General features: G+C 37.6%; 1 protein-coding gene across 1 annotated transcript in view; it reads right to left on the minus strand.

Moving 5' to 3' along the window:
• The window catches only part of LOC100241204 (probable protein S-acyltransferase 23), a 60,790-nt gene that overhangs the window by 32,772 nt on the left and 6,234 nt on the right, over positions 1 to 21,784 (minus strand). Inside the window, exons 4-5 of the mRNA XM_002270469.5 lie at positions 10,246 to 10,325; positions 3,818 to 3,981 (exon numbers count right to left, since the gene is read on the minus strand). Of these exons, the coding sequence (XP_002270505.1) occupies positions 3,818 to 3,981; positions 10,246 to 10,325 (244 nt within the window). The remainder of the gene's footprint in view (positions 1 to 3,817; positions 3,982 to 10,245; positions 10,326 to 21,784) is intronic.

Below are 21,784 nucleotides of genomic sequence, written 5' to 3' on the forward strand. Positions count from 1 at the left end.
GCAAGAGTATCCCGTATGCAAGAGATTAGATCGTTTTCTTTACTCAAATGAGTGGGAACAATTATTTCCTCAAAGTCTTCAAGAAGTTCTTCCTATATGGACATCGGATCATTGGCCGATAGTCTTAGAAACCAATCCGTTCAAGTGGGGCCCAACACCGTTTAGGTTTGAGAATACGTGGTTGCAACATCCTAGTTTTAAGGAGCGCTTAGGAAGTTAGTGGAGAGAGTTTCAAGGAAATGGGTGGGAAGGTCACAAATTCATGAGGAAATCACAATTTGTTAAGGCCAAATTGAAAGAGTGGAATAAGGCTTCTTTTGGAGAGCTAAATGAAAGGAAAAAAAGTATCATGTTTAATTTAGCTAACTTTGATACCATGGAGCAAGAAGGGGGTCTCTCCCCTGAATTTTTAGTCCAAAGAGCTTTAAGAAAAGGGGAGTTAGAGGAGTTGATTTTAAGGGAAGAAATACATTGGAGACAAAAAGCTAGGGTGAAATGGGTTAAGGAAGGGGATTGTAACTCAAATTTTTTTCATAAAGTGGCTAATGGCAGGCGAAATAGGAAATATATCAAGGTGTTGGGGAATGAAAGAGGTCTAATGTTGAATAATTCAGAGAGCATCAAATAGGAGATCTTAAGGTATTTTGAAAAGCTTTACGCGAGCCCTTTTGAAGAGTCTTGGAGAGTTGTAGGCTTAGATTGGTCCCCTATATCTGGAGAGAGTGCATCTAGGTTGGAATCCCTTTTTACTGAAGAAGAGATTTCTAAGGCAATTTTTCAGTTGAATAAGGATAAGGCACCGAGGCCTGATGGCTTTACCATTGCAGTGTTTCAAGATTGTTGGGATGTGATCAAGGAGGATCTAGTGAGAGTGTTTGTAGAGTTTCACAGGAGCGGGATTATCGAAAGCATTAATGCTTCCTTCATGGTGTTGATACCCAAAAAAAGCATGTCAAAGAAAATCTCAGACTATTGACCTATTAGCTTGATCACTAGTCTTTACAAGATAATAGCCAGAGTGTTAGTGGGGCATCTAAGAGGGGTACTTAATGAAACTATCCATTCTTCTCAAGGAGCTTTTGTTCAAGAGAGACAAATTTTGGATGCAATTCTCATAGCCAATGAGATAGTGGATGAGAAAAGATGATCAGGGGAGGAAGCAGTTGTCTTCAAAATTGACTTTGAAAAAGCTTATGACCATGTGAGTTGGGATTTTTTGGATCATGTGTTGGAGAAGAAGGGGTTTAGTCCTAGATGGAGGAAATGGATAAGAGGTTGTTTGTCCTCGGTATCTTTTGCAGTCCTAGTGAATGGAAACGTTAAAGGGTGGGTTAGGACATCCAAAGGTTTAAGACAAGGAGACCCTTTATCCCCTTTTTTGTTCACTTTAGTTGTAGATGTATTGAGCAAGATGTTATTGAGAGCAGAGGAAATAAATGCCTTTGAGGGTTTCAAGGTGGGTAAGAACAGAACAAGGGTGTCCCATTTACAATTTGCAGCTGATACCATTTTCTTTTCTAACACTCGAAAAGAGGATATGCTGACCCTCAAGAGTATTTTGCTAGTGTTTGGGCATATTTCTGGGCTGAAGGTTAACCTTGACAAAAGTAATATTTATGGCATTAATCTTGAATAGAATCATCTCTCTAGGTTGGCCGAGTTGCTCAATTGCAAGGCTTCGGGGTGGCCTATACTCTACCTGGGTCTTCCTCTGCAAGGGAATCCCAAGGCTTGTGGCTTTTGGGATCCTGTGATTGAGAGGATCTCGAGAAGATTAGATGGGTGGCAAAAGGCATATTTATCTTTTGGAAGCAAGATAACTCTCATTCAATTTTGTCTCACCCATATGCCCTATTACTTCCTCTCCTTGTTTAAGATTCCCGCCTCAGTGGCAACAAAAATTGAGAGATTACAAAGAGATTTTTTATGGTCAAGGGTTGGGGAAGGCAAAAGAGATCATCTGGTTAGCTAAGATGTAGTGTGTAATCCGAAGGCAAAAGGGGGATTGGGATTTGGAAAGATTTCTATAAGGAATTTCGCTCTTTTAGGGAAATGGTTGTGGAGATATCTTAAGGAGGGTTCAGCTCTGTGACATCAGGTCATTTTAAGCATTTATGGATCACACTCCAATGGTTGGGATGCCAACACTATAATCAGATGGTCACATCGTTGACCTTGGAAGGCCATTGCACAAGTCTCCCAAGAGTTTTCCAAGTTTAATCGGTTTGTGGTAGGAGATGGGGAAAAAATTCGATTCTGGGAAGACTTGTGGTGGGGGGACCAACCTTTGGGGGTCCAATATCCAAGAATACTTAGAGTAGTCACGGATAAAAATACTCCTATTTCTTCAATTCTCAACTCTACTCGCCCCTTCCCTTAGAACTTTAACTTTTGTCGTAACCTTTCTGATTCTAAGATAGAAGATTTAGAAAGTCTCATGCGGTCTCTTGATCGTCTACATTTATCACCTTCGGTTCCAGATATGAGATCCTGGCCTTTATTTCCTTCAGGACTTTTTACAGTCAAATCTTTCTTTCTTACCTTATCACAATCTTCTGGTTTGCCTCCAGTTTTCCCTACTAAGTTCGTCTGGAATTCTTAAGTCCCTTTCAAAGTCAAGTCCTTTGTCTAGTTAGTGGTACACAAAAAGGTAAATGCTAATGACTTGCACTTAGTCCCAACATTTGTAAATTGTGCATGAAGAATGGAGAAACAGTAGATCATTTTTTTCTCCATTGCTCTCTGACGACGGGGTTGTGGCACAGATTATTTCAGTTAGCAAAGACGGATTAGGTTCCCCCAAGGAGCTTCTTTGACATGCTATCTACCAATTTTAACGGTTTTGGATCTTCTAAGAGAGGGATTGTTTTATGGCAAGCTGCGTGCATCGCTTTAATTTGGGTGGTGTGGCGGGAAACAAATGCAAGGATTTTTGAGGATAAAGCAAGGAATTTAGAGAACCTTTGGGATTCTATTCATTTCCTTGCTTCTCTTTGGGCTTTTTGTTCTAAGGTTTTTAAGGGGATTCCCCTTAACGTGTTACAACTTGATTGGTTAGCAGTGTATAATCCCAATGGGTTGGTCTAACCTAGAGAGTTTGCTTGTTTTTACTTTGTATTTTCTTGTATTTGATTCCTTGTAGTTTTGTTTTTCTTTGGTGGGAGGATTCCTCATCCTTCTCTTGTACATCCTTTTTATCAATATATTCCTTTGTCATTTCCTATCAAAAAAAAAAAAAGTAGTCCTACCACACCATGGTTCCAAAGCAATCCTCTTATTTCCATGCATATGAACAATCCAGCTTTCATAAGCAGCCACTGTTAGTCAAACCACCAGTGAACTATTGATCTGCACTGCCTTACACTCTTCAAGTTTATAACCTCCTGCACTATTTAGCTCTGAGCAATCAACAGTGAAACCTAATGGATGAAACCTAATAATATTATTCTGCATGATCATCTTATGGGTCCATAGGTGCATATTCATCTCATTAATGGAATTAAAGAAGAGGAAGCAATAGTACTTGTGATATACTAGTGATATTCAAAAAACAGTAGGAATAAAAGAAAAGCCAAACAAAAAGGATATATATCATTGCGATTTTATCAAATTTGAATGCAGAAAACATAAGGAATGTCATAGCACAGGTAACAGCAGAGTAACCAGAAACCATAAGATGACATATCATGGGAGCATGAAAACCTCTAATGAAATATAGTCATTCTATAAACAGGAATGAAGATCATGGGTTTTAAGTCCTGATTCTTAGATTAAAAAAATTGACCATAAAGGGAAACATCGGTACAAAGTTACATACAAGGAAAGAGGCAACATGCCGATGACCTTTATCAGATGCAAGCTCAACAGGAGTAAATCCAGCATTGTCTTTCACCATTAGTTCCTGCTTTGTGCCTGCATGTACAAGCACCGCACATGCCTCCACATTTCCTCTTAATGCCGCCCAGTGTAGAGGAGTACAACCTGACAGCATTAAGATATACATCATCTTCACATCTAGTATCTAGTATCAAAAATTAGGAAGTTTTCCAAATAAACCACCATGTGGTTATTATGATAGCCACGGGCTTTGGCAATATATTAAAATCTTTTCTACTGAAAATCTAATAGGTTAATTAGAATATATTCATCAGTGCAGTCCTTTTTGGTCTAATATTATATCCATTTGCCTCAGTTCTTTTATAGGAGACAGAAATATCTTCAAAATGAAACACCACACAAAAATATTGATGAATTGGGCAGATTTTACTTCTTGCCCTCCCTCTGGACTCCAAAGATTAAAGAATTCCAAGGTCCTCTTTCTTTGGATTGAAAGGCAGCTTATTTGCCAAGCTTTCAGCACATTGAGGGGGCCAAATTTTAGCTTCTGGGATGGGCATCAAGAAACTTCTCATGGAAGGGGATTCTGCAGGATTGTTTCAAAGGTTTTTTAAGGAGGGGTCATCACTAGGGCTTTCTCACCAGTTCAGGAAGATCCAATCTTTGGCGAGGGACATTGCCCTCTCTATTTCTTGGAGGCCTAGATTTCCAATCATGTGGCTGATGAGCTAGCTAAATGGGGGATTAGATCTTTTTAGTGTTCTCTTTGGAGATTTTTAACCCTTCTGATTATGCGTTAGTTCTTTATGTTTGGTTCAACCTTTTATATATATATATATATATAGATAAGAAAATAGATATATTAATAAGGGCCACCAGAAGAGCGACCCACAGTATACAGAACGTTTATGCCAACCACCAACAGGCACCACCAAAAGCCAAAACTAGAAAATAAGAATGACTTAAGCCATACCACCCTCACCAAGAGCCCAACCAATCGAAGAAAACTGAAAAGAGTTAAAGGAACATCATTTATAAACAACTTCACCTCTGACCAAAGAAGACAAACAAAAGAACTTTTTAGACTTTAGATTGAAAGCTCATCCCCATTGGCAATTCTATTTCTTGTGTTTCAAACTGACCAAAATAAGCATAAGGGATCTGTTGTCCAAACCTTCCTATGTTTCTTACCCACAAACAAACCATGTCAACCTAAGAGTGTCTCTATAACTGACAAGAGTAGTACCCAAGACACCCCGAAAGGGCGAAAAACAACTCCCACAAGACCTTGTCTTTACACAATGGACAAGGAGATGGTATATGGATCCTTCCTCAATAAAACATAGAAAGCATCTATTCGCCAAAAACCTTCCTCTTTTCTAAACTTGATCTAAAGTTAATACTTTTCCCCATGTTGCCTCCCAAGTAAAGAAACAACTTTAAGTTGCACCCACGCCTTCCATATGATGCTCCATGGAAAAGAAATCGATGTCCTTGGCTACAAAGAAGTATAGAGCAACTTCACTATAAACTTGTCTTTCTTTTTCACTATAAACTTGTCGTTCTTTGTCTCTATCCAAAGCACCCTATCTTCCTCATCCCTGTACACCCTCAACCCATGCAAGCGTGACAGAAACCTCTCCACACTTCCCACCCCCCAATCATTAAGGGGTCTAAAGAAACAAGGGCTCTAACTCCCCTCCCCTTGAACAAAAGAATCCCAAACATCCCTCATCCACACTTCCTTAGAAACTGCTAAGGCAAAGGACTAGAAAGAACTACCCAAAGAAACAATTCCACACCATTTATCCTTCTAGAACTTGACCCTCCGCACATTGCCCACCAAGAAAGAGATTCTACTACTCACAAGACCCCGCTACTTCCTTTTTTTTTTTTTTTTATCAGAAACGAAGAAAAATATATTAATAGAAGAAAAGATACAAAAGAAAGAGAAGGATGAGAGGTCCTTCCCACAAAAACAAAAACCAAGAGAAGAAGAAACCAAGAAACCAAGAAGAGATACCCCGCTCCTTCCTTATGGCTTTCCAAAAACCAACACCAAACCCCTCCCTCATCTCCTAGGAACACCACCCCCATTCTTCTTCCCCATATTTCCCACTAATAACATGATTCTAGAGAGCTTCCTTTTTAATGGCAAAGCACCAATTCCCTTGGCAGCCCGTCAGAAAGCCCTCACCGGCTGCCCTTTTTTATCAAACAACTGAGCGCCTCCATAACCACAACAAATAAACAAGGATACCTTGTCTTAAGCCCCTAGAGCTCTGGAAAAAAAACCAATTGGGGTACCATTAACCAAAATAGAGAAGCTTGCTATGGGGATGCACCTTTTCATCCACCCAATCCACTTTTCACCAAAACTCATCTTGTGCAAGACTGAAAGCAAACAAGCCCAATCTACATGATCATAAGTTTTCTCTATATCAAGTTTGCATAGAATTCCACAATCTTTGTTTTTCATAATCAAGTCGATGGCCTCGTTAGCAATAAGTGAAGCATCTAAAATTTGTCTTCCCTCCATAAAAGCATTCTAGGCCTTTGAGATCACTTTTCTTACCACCTTTTTGAGTCTATAGGCTAACACCTTTTCCAACCACTTATACAAACTGCCCACCAAGCTAAGTAGTCTAAGATCCCTTAAACTGTTAAGGCCCATTAAAGCCCCTAACACCTGCTCCCCTGAGAAAGGCTCCTCCAACTTTACAACCTCCTACACCCCTAACCTCTCAAACAACAGCCCATCTATCCTAGTTCTCCAATCCCTAAAATCAAATAGCAATGTTTGAAAGGCTTAGACCACCCCTTCCTTGATATCAGCGTCCTTAGTGAGCCAAGACCCATTTATCTCAATTTTGGCAAGAGAATTCCTTTTCCTATGAGCATTATCCATCCTATGAAAAAACCTGGTATTTCTAGCCCCTTTCTTCAACCACACTTCCCTTTATTTCTGCCTCTAGGAAATTTCTTCAATCAAGACCCACTTTTTAAACTGCTCCTTAGCTTCATTTCTGACTTTCAACTCCTCCAAAGACAAGGTGTTGAACCTATCCTTAGAATCCCAAAAAGCCACTTGTTCTAGAGCCATTCACTTTTTGAATTGAATCTTTCCAAACACTTCTCTATTCCAGTCTTTCAAGTTCAACTTCAAAGCTTTCAACTTTGCAGTCAAAATGAAGTAGAGGACCCGCTAAAACCATACCCCTCCCACCAACTTTTCAACAAGTCCTTTAAGCCCTCCTCCTTCAACCACATAATCCCGAATCTAAAAGGAGTCAAACCTCTCCTCACCCCTCCCCCATCTAAAGGAATAGGAGCATGATCAAACACTAGTCTAGGGAAAGCACACTAAAATGACACTCCCAATCCTCGAAAACAATGAAACGACCTAGCCTCGACTTGGCTTAATTATTCAGTCCACCGCTCCAAGTAAAAGCACCCCTACCCCCCAAGGATAAATCTTTCAACTCTAAATCCCCAATTACCTTAGAGAACCTCCTCATCTCTATTGTGCTCACTAGGAAATCTAATCATATTTAAGTCATCAGCCACACACCAAGGGTCACTCCATAGACCCTTAATTACCCCCAACTCTTCCCAAAAGCCTTCCCTTTCCCCCCTTAATGTAGGACCATACACTCCTGTGAAAATCCAATAGAAGTCATCCTCTCAATTTTTGAACCAGCACGAGATCGAGAAATTACCTACCTCCATTCCTACCGACTGAAGCACCATATTATCCCAAAACACTAGAACTCCACCTACAGCATCCTTCGCATTCACTGCTACCCATTCTAGACATCTATCCACACCGAGATTGTGCACTACCCCAACAACCATCTCTTGGATCTTTGTTTCTAGTAAACACACTAAGTCCACCCTTTGTGACTTGATCAAGGCTTTAATAATCTTCCTTTTTTCCTTGTTGTTTGCCCCTCGAACATTCCAAGAAAGAATTCGTAAATTTATTTGGATCCTAAAACACTATCTCCACAATTCCCTCCTGCTCCGTGGAAGTTGACTAAGCACTCAAACTTTGGCAAGTTCAATTTAACTTGAGATCATGTGTAGAGGAAGGGTTGGTCTTTAGAAAACATATATTTCCATTGTCATAACAAAGAAGAATTCATTGACCACATCCTTGTTCACTGAGTAAAAACAAGGGTTGTCTGGCAGTTACTTTTTACCCTTTTTGGCATGTCTTAGGTTCTCTCCTCTATGATTAATGAGACTCTTTTAGGTTGGCATGGTTCTTTCATGAGCAAAAAATGTAAAAGGCTTGGAGAGCAACCCCTTTATACATTTTTTGAATAGTTTGGAAGCAAAGAAACAAAATTGCTTTTGAAATGAGGAGCTTTCCAACCAAAGGCTAAAACATTCTTCTATTTATAATCTATGGTCGTGGACTAAGTTGTTTATAGATGACAATCTTTTGTCTTTAATTAGCTTTATTGATTGGTTGGGTTCTCGTTGAGGCTTAGTGTTGTTTTTTGTAGCCCTCTTTTCTCTTAGTTGTGCCTTTGGTGACCAATGTATGCTTTTTGTGTACTTTAGGATGCTCAATTGACATTTCCCTTTCATATATATACACTTTTATTTTACCTATAAAAAAAATCCACAAAAATAAACTTCTTAAATTTTTAGTCATGATTTTTAGTTCCAAATTCTAACCACGCATGTTAAATAAACTTTTATGTGTTATTGATGTGTATGTTTTTATGCATCATCTCCAAGTTCCAACATTCCATATATATATATATATATATATATATATTTTGATAACCGAGGAACCTTCCATGGTCAAGCCCTTAGGACTCTCCATGGGGACCCAAATCTCGGGATGTTGACCGTCTTGCAACAACCAGCACCGAGTAAATTTCAGGTATCATCAGTGACAGGATTCGAACCCTGAACCATGTGAACATTCCATAATCATTCTCTCCTCACCCCCCACCCACACCACCCCAAACCCCCCCTCCTCCCAAAAAAAAAAAAAAAAAGAGACCTAAAAATGAGAAAAGAAAAACTAACATATCAAATAAAAAAGTTTATTACCTATCACTATTGTTTTCACTTTTAAATGTCAATGTTCAAATTAATCAAATGGCAATTCCCCAATATTTATTCTAACAATAGATTTACTTCATTTTTTAAATTTCATGAGTGACTTTGGCAACAAGTATATGGATTTTTCATGTGGGATTATTTTACCTCTTTTTCTCCCTTTTTCATTAATTTCTGATTTTAAAATATGTTAATATAATAATTCTTTTAAGAAAAAAAAATCGAGTTTGATTTTTTTAGAAACTATGAAAAATAGTGGAAGGTGTTTGTATTGTTGTATAATATATTGTATTGTGTATCGTAAGATACACTTAGGACAATTTGGCAATATGCATTGATTTTATAAAAAAATATATCATATAATCTATAGTAAGTTTTTAACAATAATGAATGCCCCGTCCTTTCTACCTGTTTCCTTCATGTATAGCAATGTAACACATTTTTTATTTTTTTTATAGATAAGCAATGGAACACATTTTCAAAGAGATTACATCATCCTAACAAGATTTTCAAGATGGGATTCATCTTCAAAATCAGAGTAACTATAGATAGAATCAAGGGGCTATCATCAAAACTTTGTTTCAGGGAACATGGTTTCACAGAAAATGTATGACAACAAGATTGTGCACCTGCAACAAGTAGACTAATTGGAAAACCTCTCCAGAAAAAATAAATATATAATTTCCTGTAGGGCCATCCAATTTGTGCTCTATTAAGAGGTTGGTATATCTCACTCTTCAGCTTCTGGTTTTTCTCTTGTTCTCAAAGCAAAAATAAGTAAACATGTTAATAAAAGAAAGAAAGAAACATTTATTATAAGAAAGATAATTCCTAGATTTAGTGATGCTCCATATGAGGAGCTCGCAGTCTTAACAGTGTGATTACAGTTAACTTTCCTTTCAGGCATAGAGATTATGAGCTTTTAAATCAATCTCTTGTGTAGGTGTTCCCTCTCTTCATTGTCTCAACAGAGTTCCACTTCTTGTTCTTTAAGGGAGACTTTGTGTCTAAAGTGGTCCAGGTGCTAATTCCAAAAATTTAGCTATTGACAATGTAACTACAATGAATGCAATTGAAGATCTGAGGATTAAGCACAGGTATAAGGAGAGATCAAATGCGTGTGATGATACAAAATAAAATTTTAAAGTGATTAAATATACAGAAAGAATTAAATGAATGAGTTGTATCTGTCCAAGAAGACATTTGTATTCACGCACTGACATATATAGATGATTAACATGACAGTTTTATGAGTTTAAATAGAAATAAAGGATAAACAATTGAAAGGAGATACAACATATATAGGATTATACTATATGTCTAATATACCTTCTTTATCCGTTCTCCCTTGGCATGCATCTCTAAAAAGAAGTAATCGAATCGTATCTGCAAATCCTTTATAGGCAGCCCTGGGTAAAAATTAAATTGTATACTTAGAAAGCTAGTTACACAACTCAAACATTTTCAAATGGAATACCTCCAATGCACATGGCACTGTAATTTAAGCAATCAAAATTAATTCAACAGATCCTGTTCCAACATGTAACACATCCATCATCTTAAACTTAAGTGGCCAAAAATATCCAAATCACTTCAACAGAATACATTGGCAACTTGTATTATTAACCTAGAACTTGAAAGTGCTGCACAAAGCAAATCAAACTAAAAATTTCACATGGAGAATAAACAACTTTTTCAGGTACAGGAAGAAAGCAAGGAAAGAAACAAAAGGGTTTAAAGAAGGAAGCTAAAAATTAGCAAACATCTTATTTTGAGGGGTTATCAGTGATATCCCCAAAATATCACCTAAATATATCAGCAATATTCCAATAAGATCAACAATGAATATGGATAAACACAGACACATGAATATAATGCAACAGGGAAGGTATTTTTCTTATCATGAAATAGCATGATTTTTTCAATATTTCTCCAATCCTTTATACATTTCTTTTCTGTCACAATGCATATTTGGAATCCTCTATTAAAGTATAAATAAAAAATTATCTTGAAATTTGCCCATTGTTATTTCTCATAGTCCCACCTAATTAGCCATAGGAAAACTCGCTAGTGACTCCTTTTTTCTTTGATAAGTAAGAGAGTGTATTAAGCGCATCTTTACCTCCTGAGCCTCAGCAGCTCTACTAACCTTTTGCAATAAACAAATTACAACGTGATTCTACCAATCTTTTCCAACTCCGAAAGAACATACCAGTCAGGTAATCCTTTTTTTTTAAGTAGACAAATAACAGTAAATATATGAGAAAAGTGCCTAACAAAAAAAGGGGCATGACCCTAGTACAAGGGAAGTATACAAGACAAGCAAAACATAAAGCTAAAAAAGAAAACAAGGAAAACAACACTCCCCTAGCTTGCATCTCTAAACAATCAACAAAATCCAAAAACAAGAGATTGTTGCTATCCACAACCCCTTTAAACCACCAAATAAAGCATTTAGGAACCACCCATTCATGATCCGGTCTGCCCATTCTACTCCTTTGAAAACTCTTCAGATTCTCTCCACATGATCTTATGATTAACTATAAAAATTTTACCCACACAGCTTCCCACATGAAGAAACCCACTTTGGATGGCACTAACAGCTGCAAATCTCTTTGCAAGGAAAGTAAAGTGGCCATTTATGTTTAAAGATTTATAAATGGATATAATAAGGAGGGGGGAAAAACTCTTTTCAAAGCCTTCCAAACCAACTTATCCTCCAAATCATTGGCAATAGACAAAGAATTCAAAACCTGCAAGAAAGACCCTCTAACATATCCCAATTCCCAACCAGAAAAGAAAAACTCTTTTTGAACCTAGGGTTTCAACAAGCTTCCCTCGCTAACCTAGTATCCCAGCAATCCACCACCCAAGCTTGTATTCAATAGCAAAACCAAAAGGTTCAAGAAGCAATTTCTGAGAGAAGCCTTCCACACCAACTATCAATCTAGAATTTTTTTACCACTGATCATGTCTGTAGAAATGCATATCTGGAGAGGAATCAGGCAAGCCCCTCTTAATGGCTATTTAAAAACTCAACGGAATCCCTCCCCACTCTAGTGCTCCAATCCTCCTTCACCTTCCCATTCTTCTCGAAGATTATTTTTGTCTGGAAACTATACTTTACCTGCAATTATCCAAAGCCACTTCCCTAACAATATTTCTTAAGAATAGCAAGACTTTAATGCTCAAGTTTTCCCAAAGCATATATTTTTGTTTTCTCTTTTCTTGTTTTTTGCTTCGAAGAGCACTTGTATACTTCCTATGTACTTTAGGCGGAATTTTTGGCGCTTATTTATTTATTGCTCATTTGCCCATGAAAAAAAAAAAAAGGCTTTTTAAAAGCATATAAACACCTACCATAAAGCTTCTCTCCTTGTTTTGATGTATTTTAGGTTTTTTCTGATCAAAAAAATTTGTTTCCATAGTTCTAATATTAACACCTACCTCACCCAATGAGTCTTCTATCTAGAGTGGCTCCATCTAAAGCCCTTGCTAAAGTTAAGGCCTTCAAATGACTTTTGATAAATAAGAAGGTTAATATCAATTATACGCTTCAGGCGCAAAGACCCTAAAATGTCATCAGCTTGGAGTAGTGTGCTACATGTAAGGAGAATGGAGAATTAGTTAACCATCTCTTTCTTCATTGCCCAATAGTAATGAGATCATGGTTGAGATTATTTGCATTCCACCTAGAAGTATGGAGGACATGTTATTTATTTCATTTAGGAGTAGTGGGAGACTCCATAGAAGCAAGGTTTTATGGGTATTGCCAGCCTCACTTTGTGTTGCACCATCTGATAGAAAACAATATGATGATTTTTAGAATAGGTACAGAACAAGCAGTGTGGACTTATTTTATTTTTCCTCTTTCTTGTGGACTTTAGTTCGTGAAGCCTTTGCATGAACTCCTATAAGCCTTATTTTTCTAGATTGAAACCCAGTCTGCAGACCGATTTAGGAAACATGTCTTGTATTTTCACTGCTTTACTAAAATTTTTCTAGGTGTCCTTTGGGCAACATTGGGCAGCTACAGATTGGTGGGGTGCTTGAGGATCATTGTGATATAGTGCTAAAAGCCTTGTTTAAACCTGCAAGTGAAGGTTTTGCAACTGAGGCTAAGATTCCAGCTCCTCTAGATAGCCTAGTGCAGTGGAGGGAGATTTCATTGTTGTCATTTCATGAGTGACCAAGAAGGAAAGAGGACCCAAAAGACTTGATGGACCTCCACATCTTTCATAAAATAGAAAATCCACCTGTCCAAGTGGTTGCCAATTCCCTGGAAGCTAGCGTGTTGCCAAAGTTGTACATCTCTATTGAGTTGGGGTGCTCCTTTCTTTTAGCTCCTTAACTAATCAAGTGGCAAGCCTTTCGGCCAAACAAGAAGTAAAGTTTTTGGTATCATTTTTTAGGGCATATTGTGCCACACCGAGTTGTACTCAGCATTTTTCTGGATTGTTTCAGCAATCTTTTTCAGCTGTGCAGCATGTTTAGTTCTCTTTTTAGAGGTTTTCTTCTTTTAGTTCATATATATAAAATCAGTAAACTGCCATAAATCTAAAATTGAAAATAATGCACTAAAAAGGAAATTTTTGCCATTTCAAACAGTGGAAAAGTTTCTAGAATGACACATTATTTCAACAGGTTTATGACACTTAGTGTTTTAAATAAATATAATACAAAGAGTAGGACATTATTGGTAGGTGCAGCTTAGCAATTAACTGAGATAATTTCTTAATATTTGATGTTTTAAAATAGTTCTAAAAAATTAAGACTAGTGAATTAATGTAAGTCTAGGAGGAGACATCAATTGAGGTAGTTTTTAACATTTGGAATAGTTAAAAATTAATATTAGATCCAAATTACTTTAGCCTAGAATGTTACACAATTTGTGATTGTTTCAACAATTGGTGTTTAAAAAAATTGACGTATTAAAATTAGTATATTAATGTAACTGCAGGCAACACACTAATTTTTTTTTTTTTTTTGATAAGTAAAACAAGATATATTGATAAAGGGGCAAAAAGTTACAAGTATACAGGGGGTATACAAAGCAACAAACCCCTCAAAAGGCCAAAAAAACAGCAAGCCTCACCATCCCTTAGTTGGACGCCAACCATTCTAGGAACCCTATAAGGGACATACGCTCCTTGCCAATATACAATCTAGCCCAACTCCACAAACTACACACAAAAGAATTCTTAAGCTTTTGGATATTTAACTCTCCTCCCCTAAAAGCTAACCTATTTCTTTCTTTCCAAACCGTCCAAAAAATACACAACGGGATGGATTTCCATATCTTTTTCCTTTTCTTTCCCACAAAAGGGCCCCTCCAGCTAGTTAACACCCCCTTTACAGTTTCTGGAAAAACCCACTGCACACCTGATAACCCAAGAACAATATCCCACAAAACTCTGACAACTATACAATGAATAAGAATGTGATTTACAGTTTCTTCTTCACACCCACATAGAAAACAACAATTAGGAAACTGCCATCCTCTTTTCTGAAGTCTATCAAGAGTGAGCACCCTCCCCCAAGTAGCCTCCCAAGCGTAGAATGCAACCTTGGTTGGAACAGAATGCAACCTTGCAGGCAACACACTAATTGAGGTAAATTTTTTAATATTTGTTGTTTTAAAATAGTTAAAAATTTAAAATTAGTGCACTTATGTAAGTCTAGAATGAATACTGATTGATGTAATTTATAAAAGTTGAAATCGCAAGAAAACTAGTATCAAATGAATGGACAACATGAAGCTTGTTATTCTTTAAGGCTTCACAAACTATAATTGAGATAGCCATCATTGTCTCCTTTGGTGTTTCACAAAGCTAAAACACTAATTGAGGTAATTTTAAAACACCAAATGAACTCCAATGAAAGTCTAGAATGCTACAATTTTTTTAAGGTTACCCCTGATCTTGCTTCTTTATCACACCCCAACCTGAAATATTGGTTCTCATAGAAAGTCAAGCAACTCAGAAATTAATAACCTCTCTTCCCTCTTTTGTCATGGTAAAATGTCTTCCTTTTCAACCCAGACAAGAGGTGTTTGACCCTAGATATCTGTGGCCTCTACCTATATATATATATTTTGATAGGTGTTTGTGGCCTCTGCCGAAGTCTTTCTTCTCTATTCTTTCTAAATCTGACCCAATGAATTTTATCAATAGCTTAAATTGGGGTTAGGTGATTTTTTATGTTCAGGCTGTTTTTTATGTAGTTGCTTTTCAGCTTTCTGGTGCCTCTTGTATGCCCCTTGTGCACATAGGGTCTGCCCCCTTTTTGTTAGCCACTTTTTATCTCATTTCTTTGCCTATAAAAAGGAAGACAAAAAAAATATAAGATAAAAAATAGAATCTGACCTATTGATTCAGTTCTCACAAGCTGAATTTATCTACAGGCCATAAACTCCTGTGAAAGTTAGGGTCTCTGTGTGGTTGATAGAGCTGAGAAAGATCAATGTTTATGTTTTTCTCCAATGCAGACAGCCTTACAAGCCATTAGCTTAGATTGTTGCATTCTTTTGTATGAGAAATTGAATCAGCCAACCACCTCTTCCTCCATTTCCCACTTGCATTAAAGTTACAGCAAAGTTATTCTTTCATGCTGATATTATATGTATTATTCCAAGAGGAATCACGGTGTGATAATTATCTCCTTCTTGGATTGTGAATAGCCCTACAGTTGTATCTTTGTGGTTCTCTTGAGTCCTTAAGGAATCCTTATATAGCATTCATTCACTTTGTTGAAGATCAAGTCATCAATCCTCTTCTTGTTCTGCTTTTTCACTTTATGTTGGAAGGATTTCTATTCTTTCTACAGAAGATGACCGCTTTTGAGCCACAATGGAAAATGTGGTCAACTGTTTCTTCTTCTCCTTTGCACAAGTAGCATCTATTCAGCATCCCCCAACCCCTTCTTTTGAGCTGATCCAACGTCAAATTTCTTCCCCATGCAGCTTGTCAAGCAAAAAAAAAAACAACTTTCAAGGGGATCCAAGGGTTCCATACAAGATAGGAGGAGCAAATCCCTGTTCTTCCATTGAAAAAAGAAGAGCAAAGAGATTTAACTGAAAAAGTACCACACTCCGAGTTCAGCCAGACCATTTTATCATCTGCATCTCCACTAATTATTTGTCCTTGCAACATTCTAAAGAGAGCTTCCACCCCATCCAACTCCTAATTTTGGAGCAATCTTGAAAAACGAGGATTTCATACACTGCCAACCCTCTCCTGCTCCCATACCTAAGCTACCCAAGCATTTTGGCAATGGCTATGGAATGCAATTTAAAAAAACCTCTACAAGGGTAAAATGATCACACCACTTATCCTTCCCAAATTTCATCCTCCTCCCATTTCCCACCCTGAGAGGTAGCTAATAAGTGTTTTGCATTGTTTTGAAGAAGTATACAAATTAACCTATTTGGGTCTTCCTCTAGGGAGGAACCCAAAGACTAATGTTTTTTAGGATTTGAACATAGTTTTAAAAGGCGCAAGGTGCACGTAAGGTGCAAAAGTCTCCTACAACTTAGGCACAAGGCTCACCACAAGGCGTGCACTTGAGCAAAGTGAAACGTGACATAGGATACATATCAGCTTTATAAAATATGATCCAAAATCCAATCCAATCAAATAAAAAGTTTAAGATTCTAAACATTTTAAAGAAGCATTCAACAAAAGAAATATGAAATTATATAAATTTAAATATACAGTTAGAAATTTCGGATTGTGTGGAGGGAAAGGAATGCGAGGATTTTTGAGGATAAAGCAAGGAATTCAGAGGCTCTATGGGACTCTATTGTTTTCCTTGCTTCTCTTTGGGCCTATTGTTCCAAGGTTTTTAAGGGGACTCCCCTTAATGCGTTACTTCTTGATTGGATAGCTGTATGTACTCCATAAGGAGTGGTCTTTTTAGAGCGTTTGCTCGTTTTTCAGTGTATTTTTCTATAGTTTAGCTGTCTTTGGCAGGAGGATTCCTCATCCTTCTTTTGTACTTTTTTTTCTATCAATAAATCTTTGTGTCGTTTCCAATCAAAAAAAAATATATATATATACAGTTAGAAATTTCAAGAATAAAAGTGTTTAAAAAGGAAAAGTAAAGTAGACAAGAGACGTCTCTCCAACAAGCAAGGGGCTATAGAGTGGTTGTGCCTTGGGCCTACGCGCCTTGTGAAATTAAGGATCCAATGATTGACAAAATTTCATGAAGATTATATAAACGGAAAAAAAAAAAAAAACCTTGCGTCTTTAAGAGGTAGAATACCTCTAATCCAATCTTGCTTGCTTCACATTACTATTTACTTCATCTCGTTATGTAAGATTCCATCTACAATGTTGTTAAAGATTCAGAAAATGCAAGTGGATTTTCCTTAGTCAAGGGTAGGGGAGGGAAAGAGAGATCAAGACATCTCATCAGTTGGAACCTTACATGTAAGCCTAAGGTGGGAGGGTGTTTGGGATTCGTAAAGATTTCATAGGGAAATAGAGTTCTCTTAGGCAAGTGGCTAGGGAGATTTCCAAAAAGGTGATGCTCTTTGGCATAAAGTAATTTTGAGTATTTATAGGTCTCATCCCAATGGTTAGAATGCCAACATTCTAGTCAAGTGATTACATCAATCCCCTTGGAAGACCATTGCATAGGATTTCCAAGATTTCTCTAAATACACTCATTTTGCGGTGGATGATGGGGCAAGGATTCATTTCTAAAAAGAATTGTGGTGGTCAAATCAACCTCTATGCCTTTAATTTCCCAATCTTTTCAAAGTTGTGACAGCTAGAAATTCTTCCATTTCATCCATCCTCGATATCTCTCTTTCTTTCTCTTAGAATATTATCTTTCATTGTAACCTCAATGATTTGAAAATAGAGGAACTTTAAGGGCTCATGTACTCTAGATCTCACATACACCTATCACCGTTCATCCCTAACATGAGAGCTTCATCATTATCTTCTTTAAACCTATTTTCAATAAAATTTTCTTTTTGACCCTATATAACCTTTTAGGTCTTGCTCATTTCACCCCAACAAAATTCATTGGAAAATCTAAAGCCTCATCTAAGATCAAGGTCTTTATGTGGTTCATACCCAAGAAGAAGGTCAATACCAATGACTTGCTAGATGTGAGAAGACCATACAAAACCCTCAATCCTAATTGTTGCACTATCCATGAGTACAAAAAGGGGCTCTCTCTTCTGATCTTGCTGCTCAAAGAGTTGCAAGAAAAGGGGAGCTAGAGGAATTAATTTTGAGGGAAGAAATTCATTGGAGACAAAAAGCTAAGGTAAAATGGGTTAAGGACAGAGATTGTAACTCAAAGTTGTTTCACAAAGTGGCTAATGGGAGACGAAACAGGAATTTCATCAAATTCTTGGAGAATGAAAAACGTTTGGTGTTGGATAATTCCGAGAGCATCACAACGGAAATATTACTTCATTTCAAAAAGCTCTACTCGAGTCCTCCTGGTGAGTCTTGGAGAGTAGAAGGTATTGATTGGTCCTCTATATCAGAAGAGAGTGCTTCTAGGCTGGATTCCCCTTTCACTGAAGAAGAGATCTTTAATGCCATCTTTCAGTTAGATAGGGATAAGGCGCCGAGGCCTGATGGTTTCACCATAGCAGTGTTTTAGGATTGTTGGGATGTGATCAAGGAAGACTTAGTGAGGGTGTTTGCAGAGTTTCACAATAGCGGGATTATTAATCAAAACACCAATGCCTCCTTCATAGTCCTTTTGCCCAAAAAGAGTCGGTCAAAGAAGATTTCGGATTTTAGACCTATCAATTTGATCACTTGTCTATTTAAGGTAATAGCAAAAGTCTTGTCAGGGCATCTAAGAGGAGTACTACACGAGACCATCCACTCCACTCAAGGTGCTTTTGTTCAAGGGAGACAAATTCTGGATGCAGTTCTTATGGCCAATGAGATTGTGGACGAGAAAAGGCGATCAAGGGAGGAGGGAGTTGTATTCAAGATAGACTTTGAAAAGGCTTATGACCATGTGAAATGGGATTTTTTGGATCACATGTTGGAGAAGAAGGGATTTAGTTTGAAATGGAGGAGTTGGATGAGAGGTTGTTTGTCGTCAATCTCTTTTGCTATTCTAGTGAATGGTAATGCTAAAGGGCGGGTCAAGGCATCTAGAGGTTTAAGACAAGGTGACCCTTTATCCCCTTTCCTGTTAACTATTGTTGTAGATGTGTTGAGTAGAATGTTGTTGAAAACTGAGGAAAGAAGTTTGTTGAAGGGCTTCAGGGTAGGTAGAAATAGATGTAGGGTGTCCCATCTGCAATTCGCAGATGATACCATCCTCTTTGCTAACTCTAGTGAGGAAGAACTGTAAACTCTTAAGAGTTTATTGTTAGTGTTTGGTCAAATTTTTGGGCTTAAGGTCAATCTTGACAAGAGTAATCTTTTTGGCATCAATGATCAACCTTGATCAGAATCATCTCTCTAGATTAGCCTTGATGCTTGACTGCAAGGCTTCAGATTGGCCTATACTTTATCTGGGTCTTCCTTTGGGAGGGAATCCAACTGCTTGTGGTTTCTAGGATCCAGTGATTGAGAGAATCTCTAAGAGATTAGACGGATGGAAAAAGGCTCACTTATCTTTAGGTGGTAGGATAACTCTCCTACACTCTTGCCTTTCCCATATCCCTAGCTATTTCCTTTCTTTGTTTAAGATTCCAGCTTCAGTGGCTGCAAAAGTCGAGAGGATGCAAAGGGACTTTCTTTGGTCACTGGTTGGGGAAGGCAAAAGAGATCATCTTGTTAGGTGGGATGCAGTGTGCAAGCCGAGGGTAAAAGGGGGTTTGGGGATTGGGAAGATACCTTTAAGGAATCGCGCTCTTTTAGGGAAATGGTTGTGGAGGTTTCCTAAGGAGAGTACAACTCTATGGCATCAGGTCATTCTTAGCATCTACGGGACACACTCAAATAGTTGGGATGTCAATACTGTAGTCAGATGGTCACACCGCTGTCCTTGGAAGGCCATTGCACAAGTTTTTCAAGATTTTTCCAAGTATACTCGGTTTATCGTAGGAGATGGGGAAAGAATTCGCTTTTGGGAAGATTTGTGGTAGGGGGACCAAATCTTTAAAGACCAATATCCAAGACTATTTCAAGTAGTAATGGATAAAAATATTCCTATATCTTCAATTCTCGGTTCGACTCGCCCTTTCTCATGGAACTTTAATTTCCATCGTAATCTAACCGATTCTGAGATAGAAGAACTAGAACGCCTCATGCACTCTCTAGATTGTATGAATTTATCCACTTCCGCTTCAGACGCGAGATCTTGGTCCTTATTGTCTTCAGGAATGTTTACAGTCAAGTCTTTCTTTACAGCCTTGTCCCAAATGTCTGATTCATCTCCATTTTTCCCCACTAAGTTTGTATGGAAATCTCAAGTCCCTTTCAAAGTTAAGGCCTTTGTCTGGCTTGTGGCACACAAGAAGGTAAATACCAATGACTTGCTACAATTAAGGAGACCCCACAAAGCTCTTAGCCTTGACATTTGCAAGTTGTGTATGGAGCAAGGAGAATCAGCAAATCATCTTTTCCTTCATTGTTCAGTGACGTTAGGGTTGTGGCACAGACTTTTTCAGCTAGCCAAGATGGATTGGGTATCTCCGAAAAGCATTTCAGACATGATGTTCATCAATTATAAAGGTTTTGGCAAGTCCAAGAGAGGGGTAGTTCTGTGGCAAAACGCGTGTATAGCTTTAATTTGGGTTGTGTGGCGGGAAAGATATGCTAGGAATTCAGAGAATCTTTGGGACTCCATTCATTTCCTTGCGTCCTTTTGGGCTTTTTGTTCAGCGGGTTTTAAAGGCATCCCCCTTAACGTATTACAACTTGATTGGCTAGCAGTGTGTAGTTTCAATAGTTCCAATGGGACGGCCTAGTGTATTGTTATTTTTTCGTGTTGTTTAGTTTTACATTTGGTGGGAGGATTCCTCATCCTCCTTTTGTACTTCTTTTTCTATCAATATATTCACGTGTGGTTTCCTATCAAAAAAAATGAGTACAAAGAGCGGGGAATTGATTGGCCATCTTTTCTTACATTCCCTATAACTTTGAGGCTATCATAAAGGTTCTTCAAACTAGCTAAACTCAATTAGGTTCCTCCTAGGAGCATTATATCCTATAAGGGTTTGGGAAGTTCAACTCAAGGCAAAATTTTGTGGCAATATGCTTGCCTTCTCTAATTTAGATGGTATGGAAGGAAAAAAAAAAATGCAAGGATTTTATCGGAGAGGTTGAGAACTATAGAATCCATATGGGACTAATTTTATTTTGTTCTTCTTTTTGGGCCTCTACAATTACAACTTTCAAGGGGACCCCTCTCAACATAATTCAACTTAATTGGAATTCTGTGTGTGAATCATAAAGATCAAAATAATTAAGCTTAGAGCAAAGCTTCAGTCTATAGAGAATAGAGTAGCCTTCCCGTATATATTTCTTTTGGCAATATATTAAGATATAGGTTTAGCTTTGTCTTTAGGGAATTTTATTCACTTGCTTTGTTTGACCAGAGTTTTGTATCTTTAGGAAGGATTCCTCATCCTTCACATGTGCCTTTAATTCCCTATCAATGAATTGTTGTTTCTAATTAAAAAAAAAAAAAAAAAAAGGAGATAGAGAAAGAGAGAGAGAAAAGAAAAGAAGTATACGCAAAAAAGATTAGTTTAGATAGATGAGTTAATCCACCAAGTTGGGAAATGTGTGGAATTAAACATGTAAGGATGAAATGGTAACCAATTTGGGATGGATTCCACCTAGGAGTATTTGTGATATGATGAGTATTTTATTTAGAGGTTTGAGGAACTCCATTAGAGCCAAGACCCTATGGCAAATCACTTGTCTCACAA

The sequence above is a fragment of the Vitis vinifera genome, chromosome 3 (genome assembly GCF_030704535.1).
Source record: "Vitis vinifera cultivar Pinot Noir 40024 chromosome 3, ASM3070453v1".
NCBI lineage: Eukaryota > Viridiplantae > Streptophyta > Magnoliopsida > Vitales > Vitaceae > Vitis > Vitis vinifera.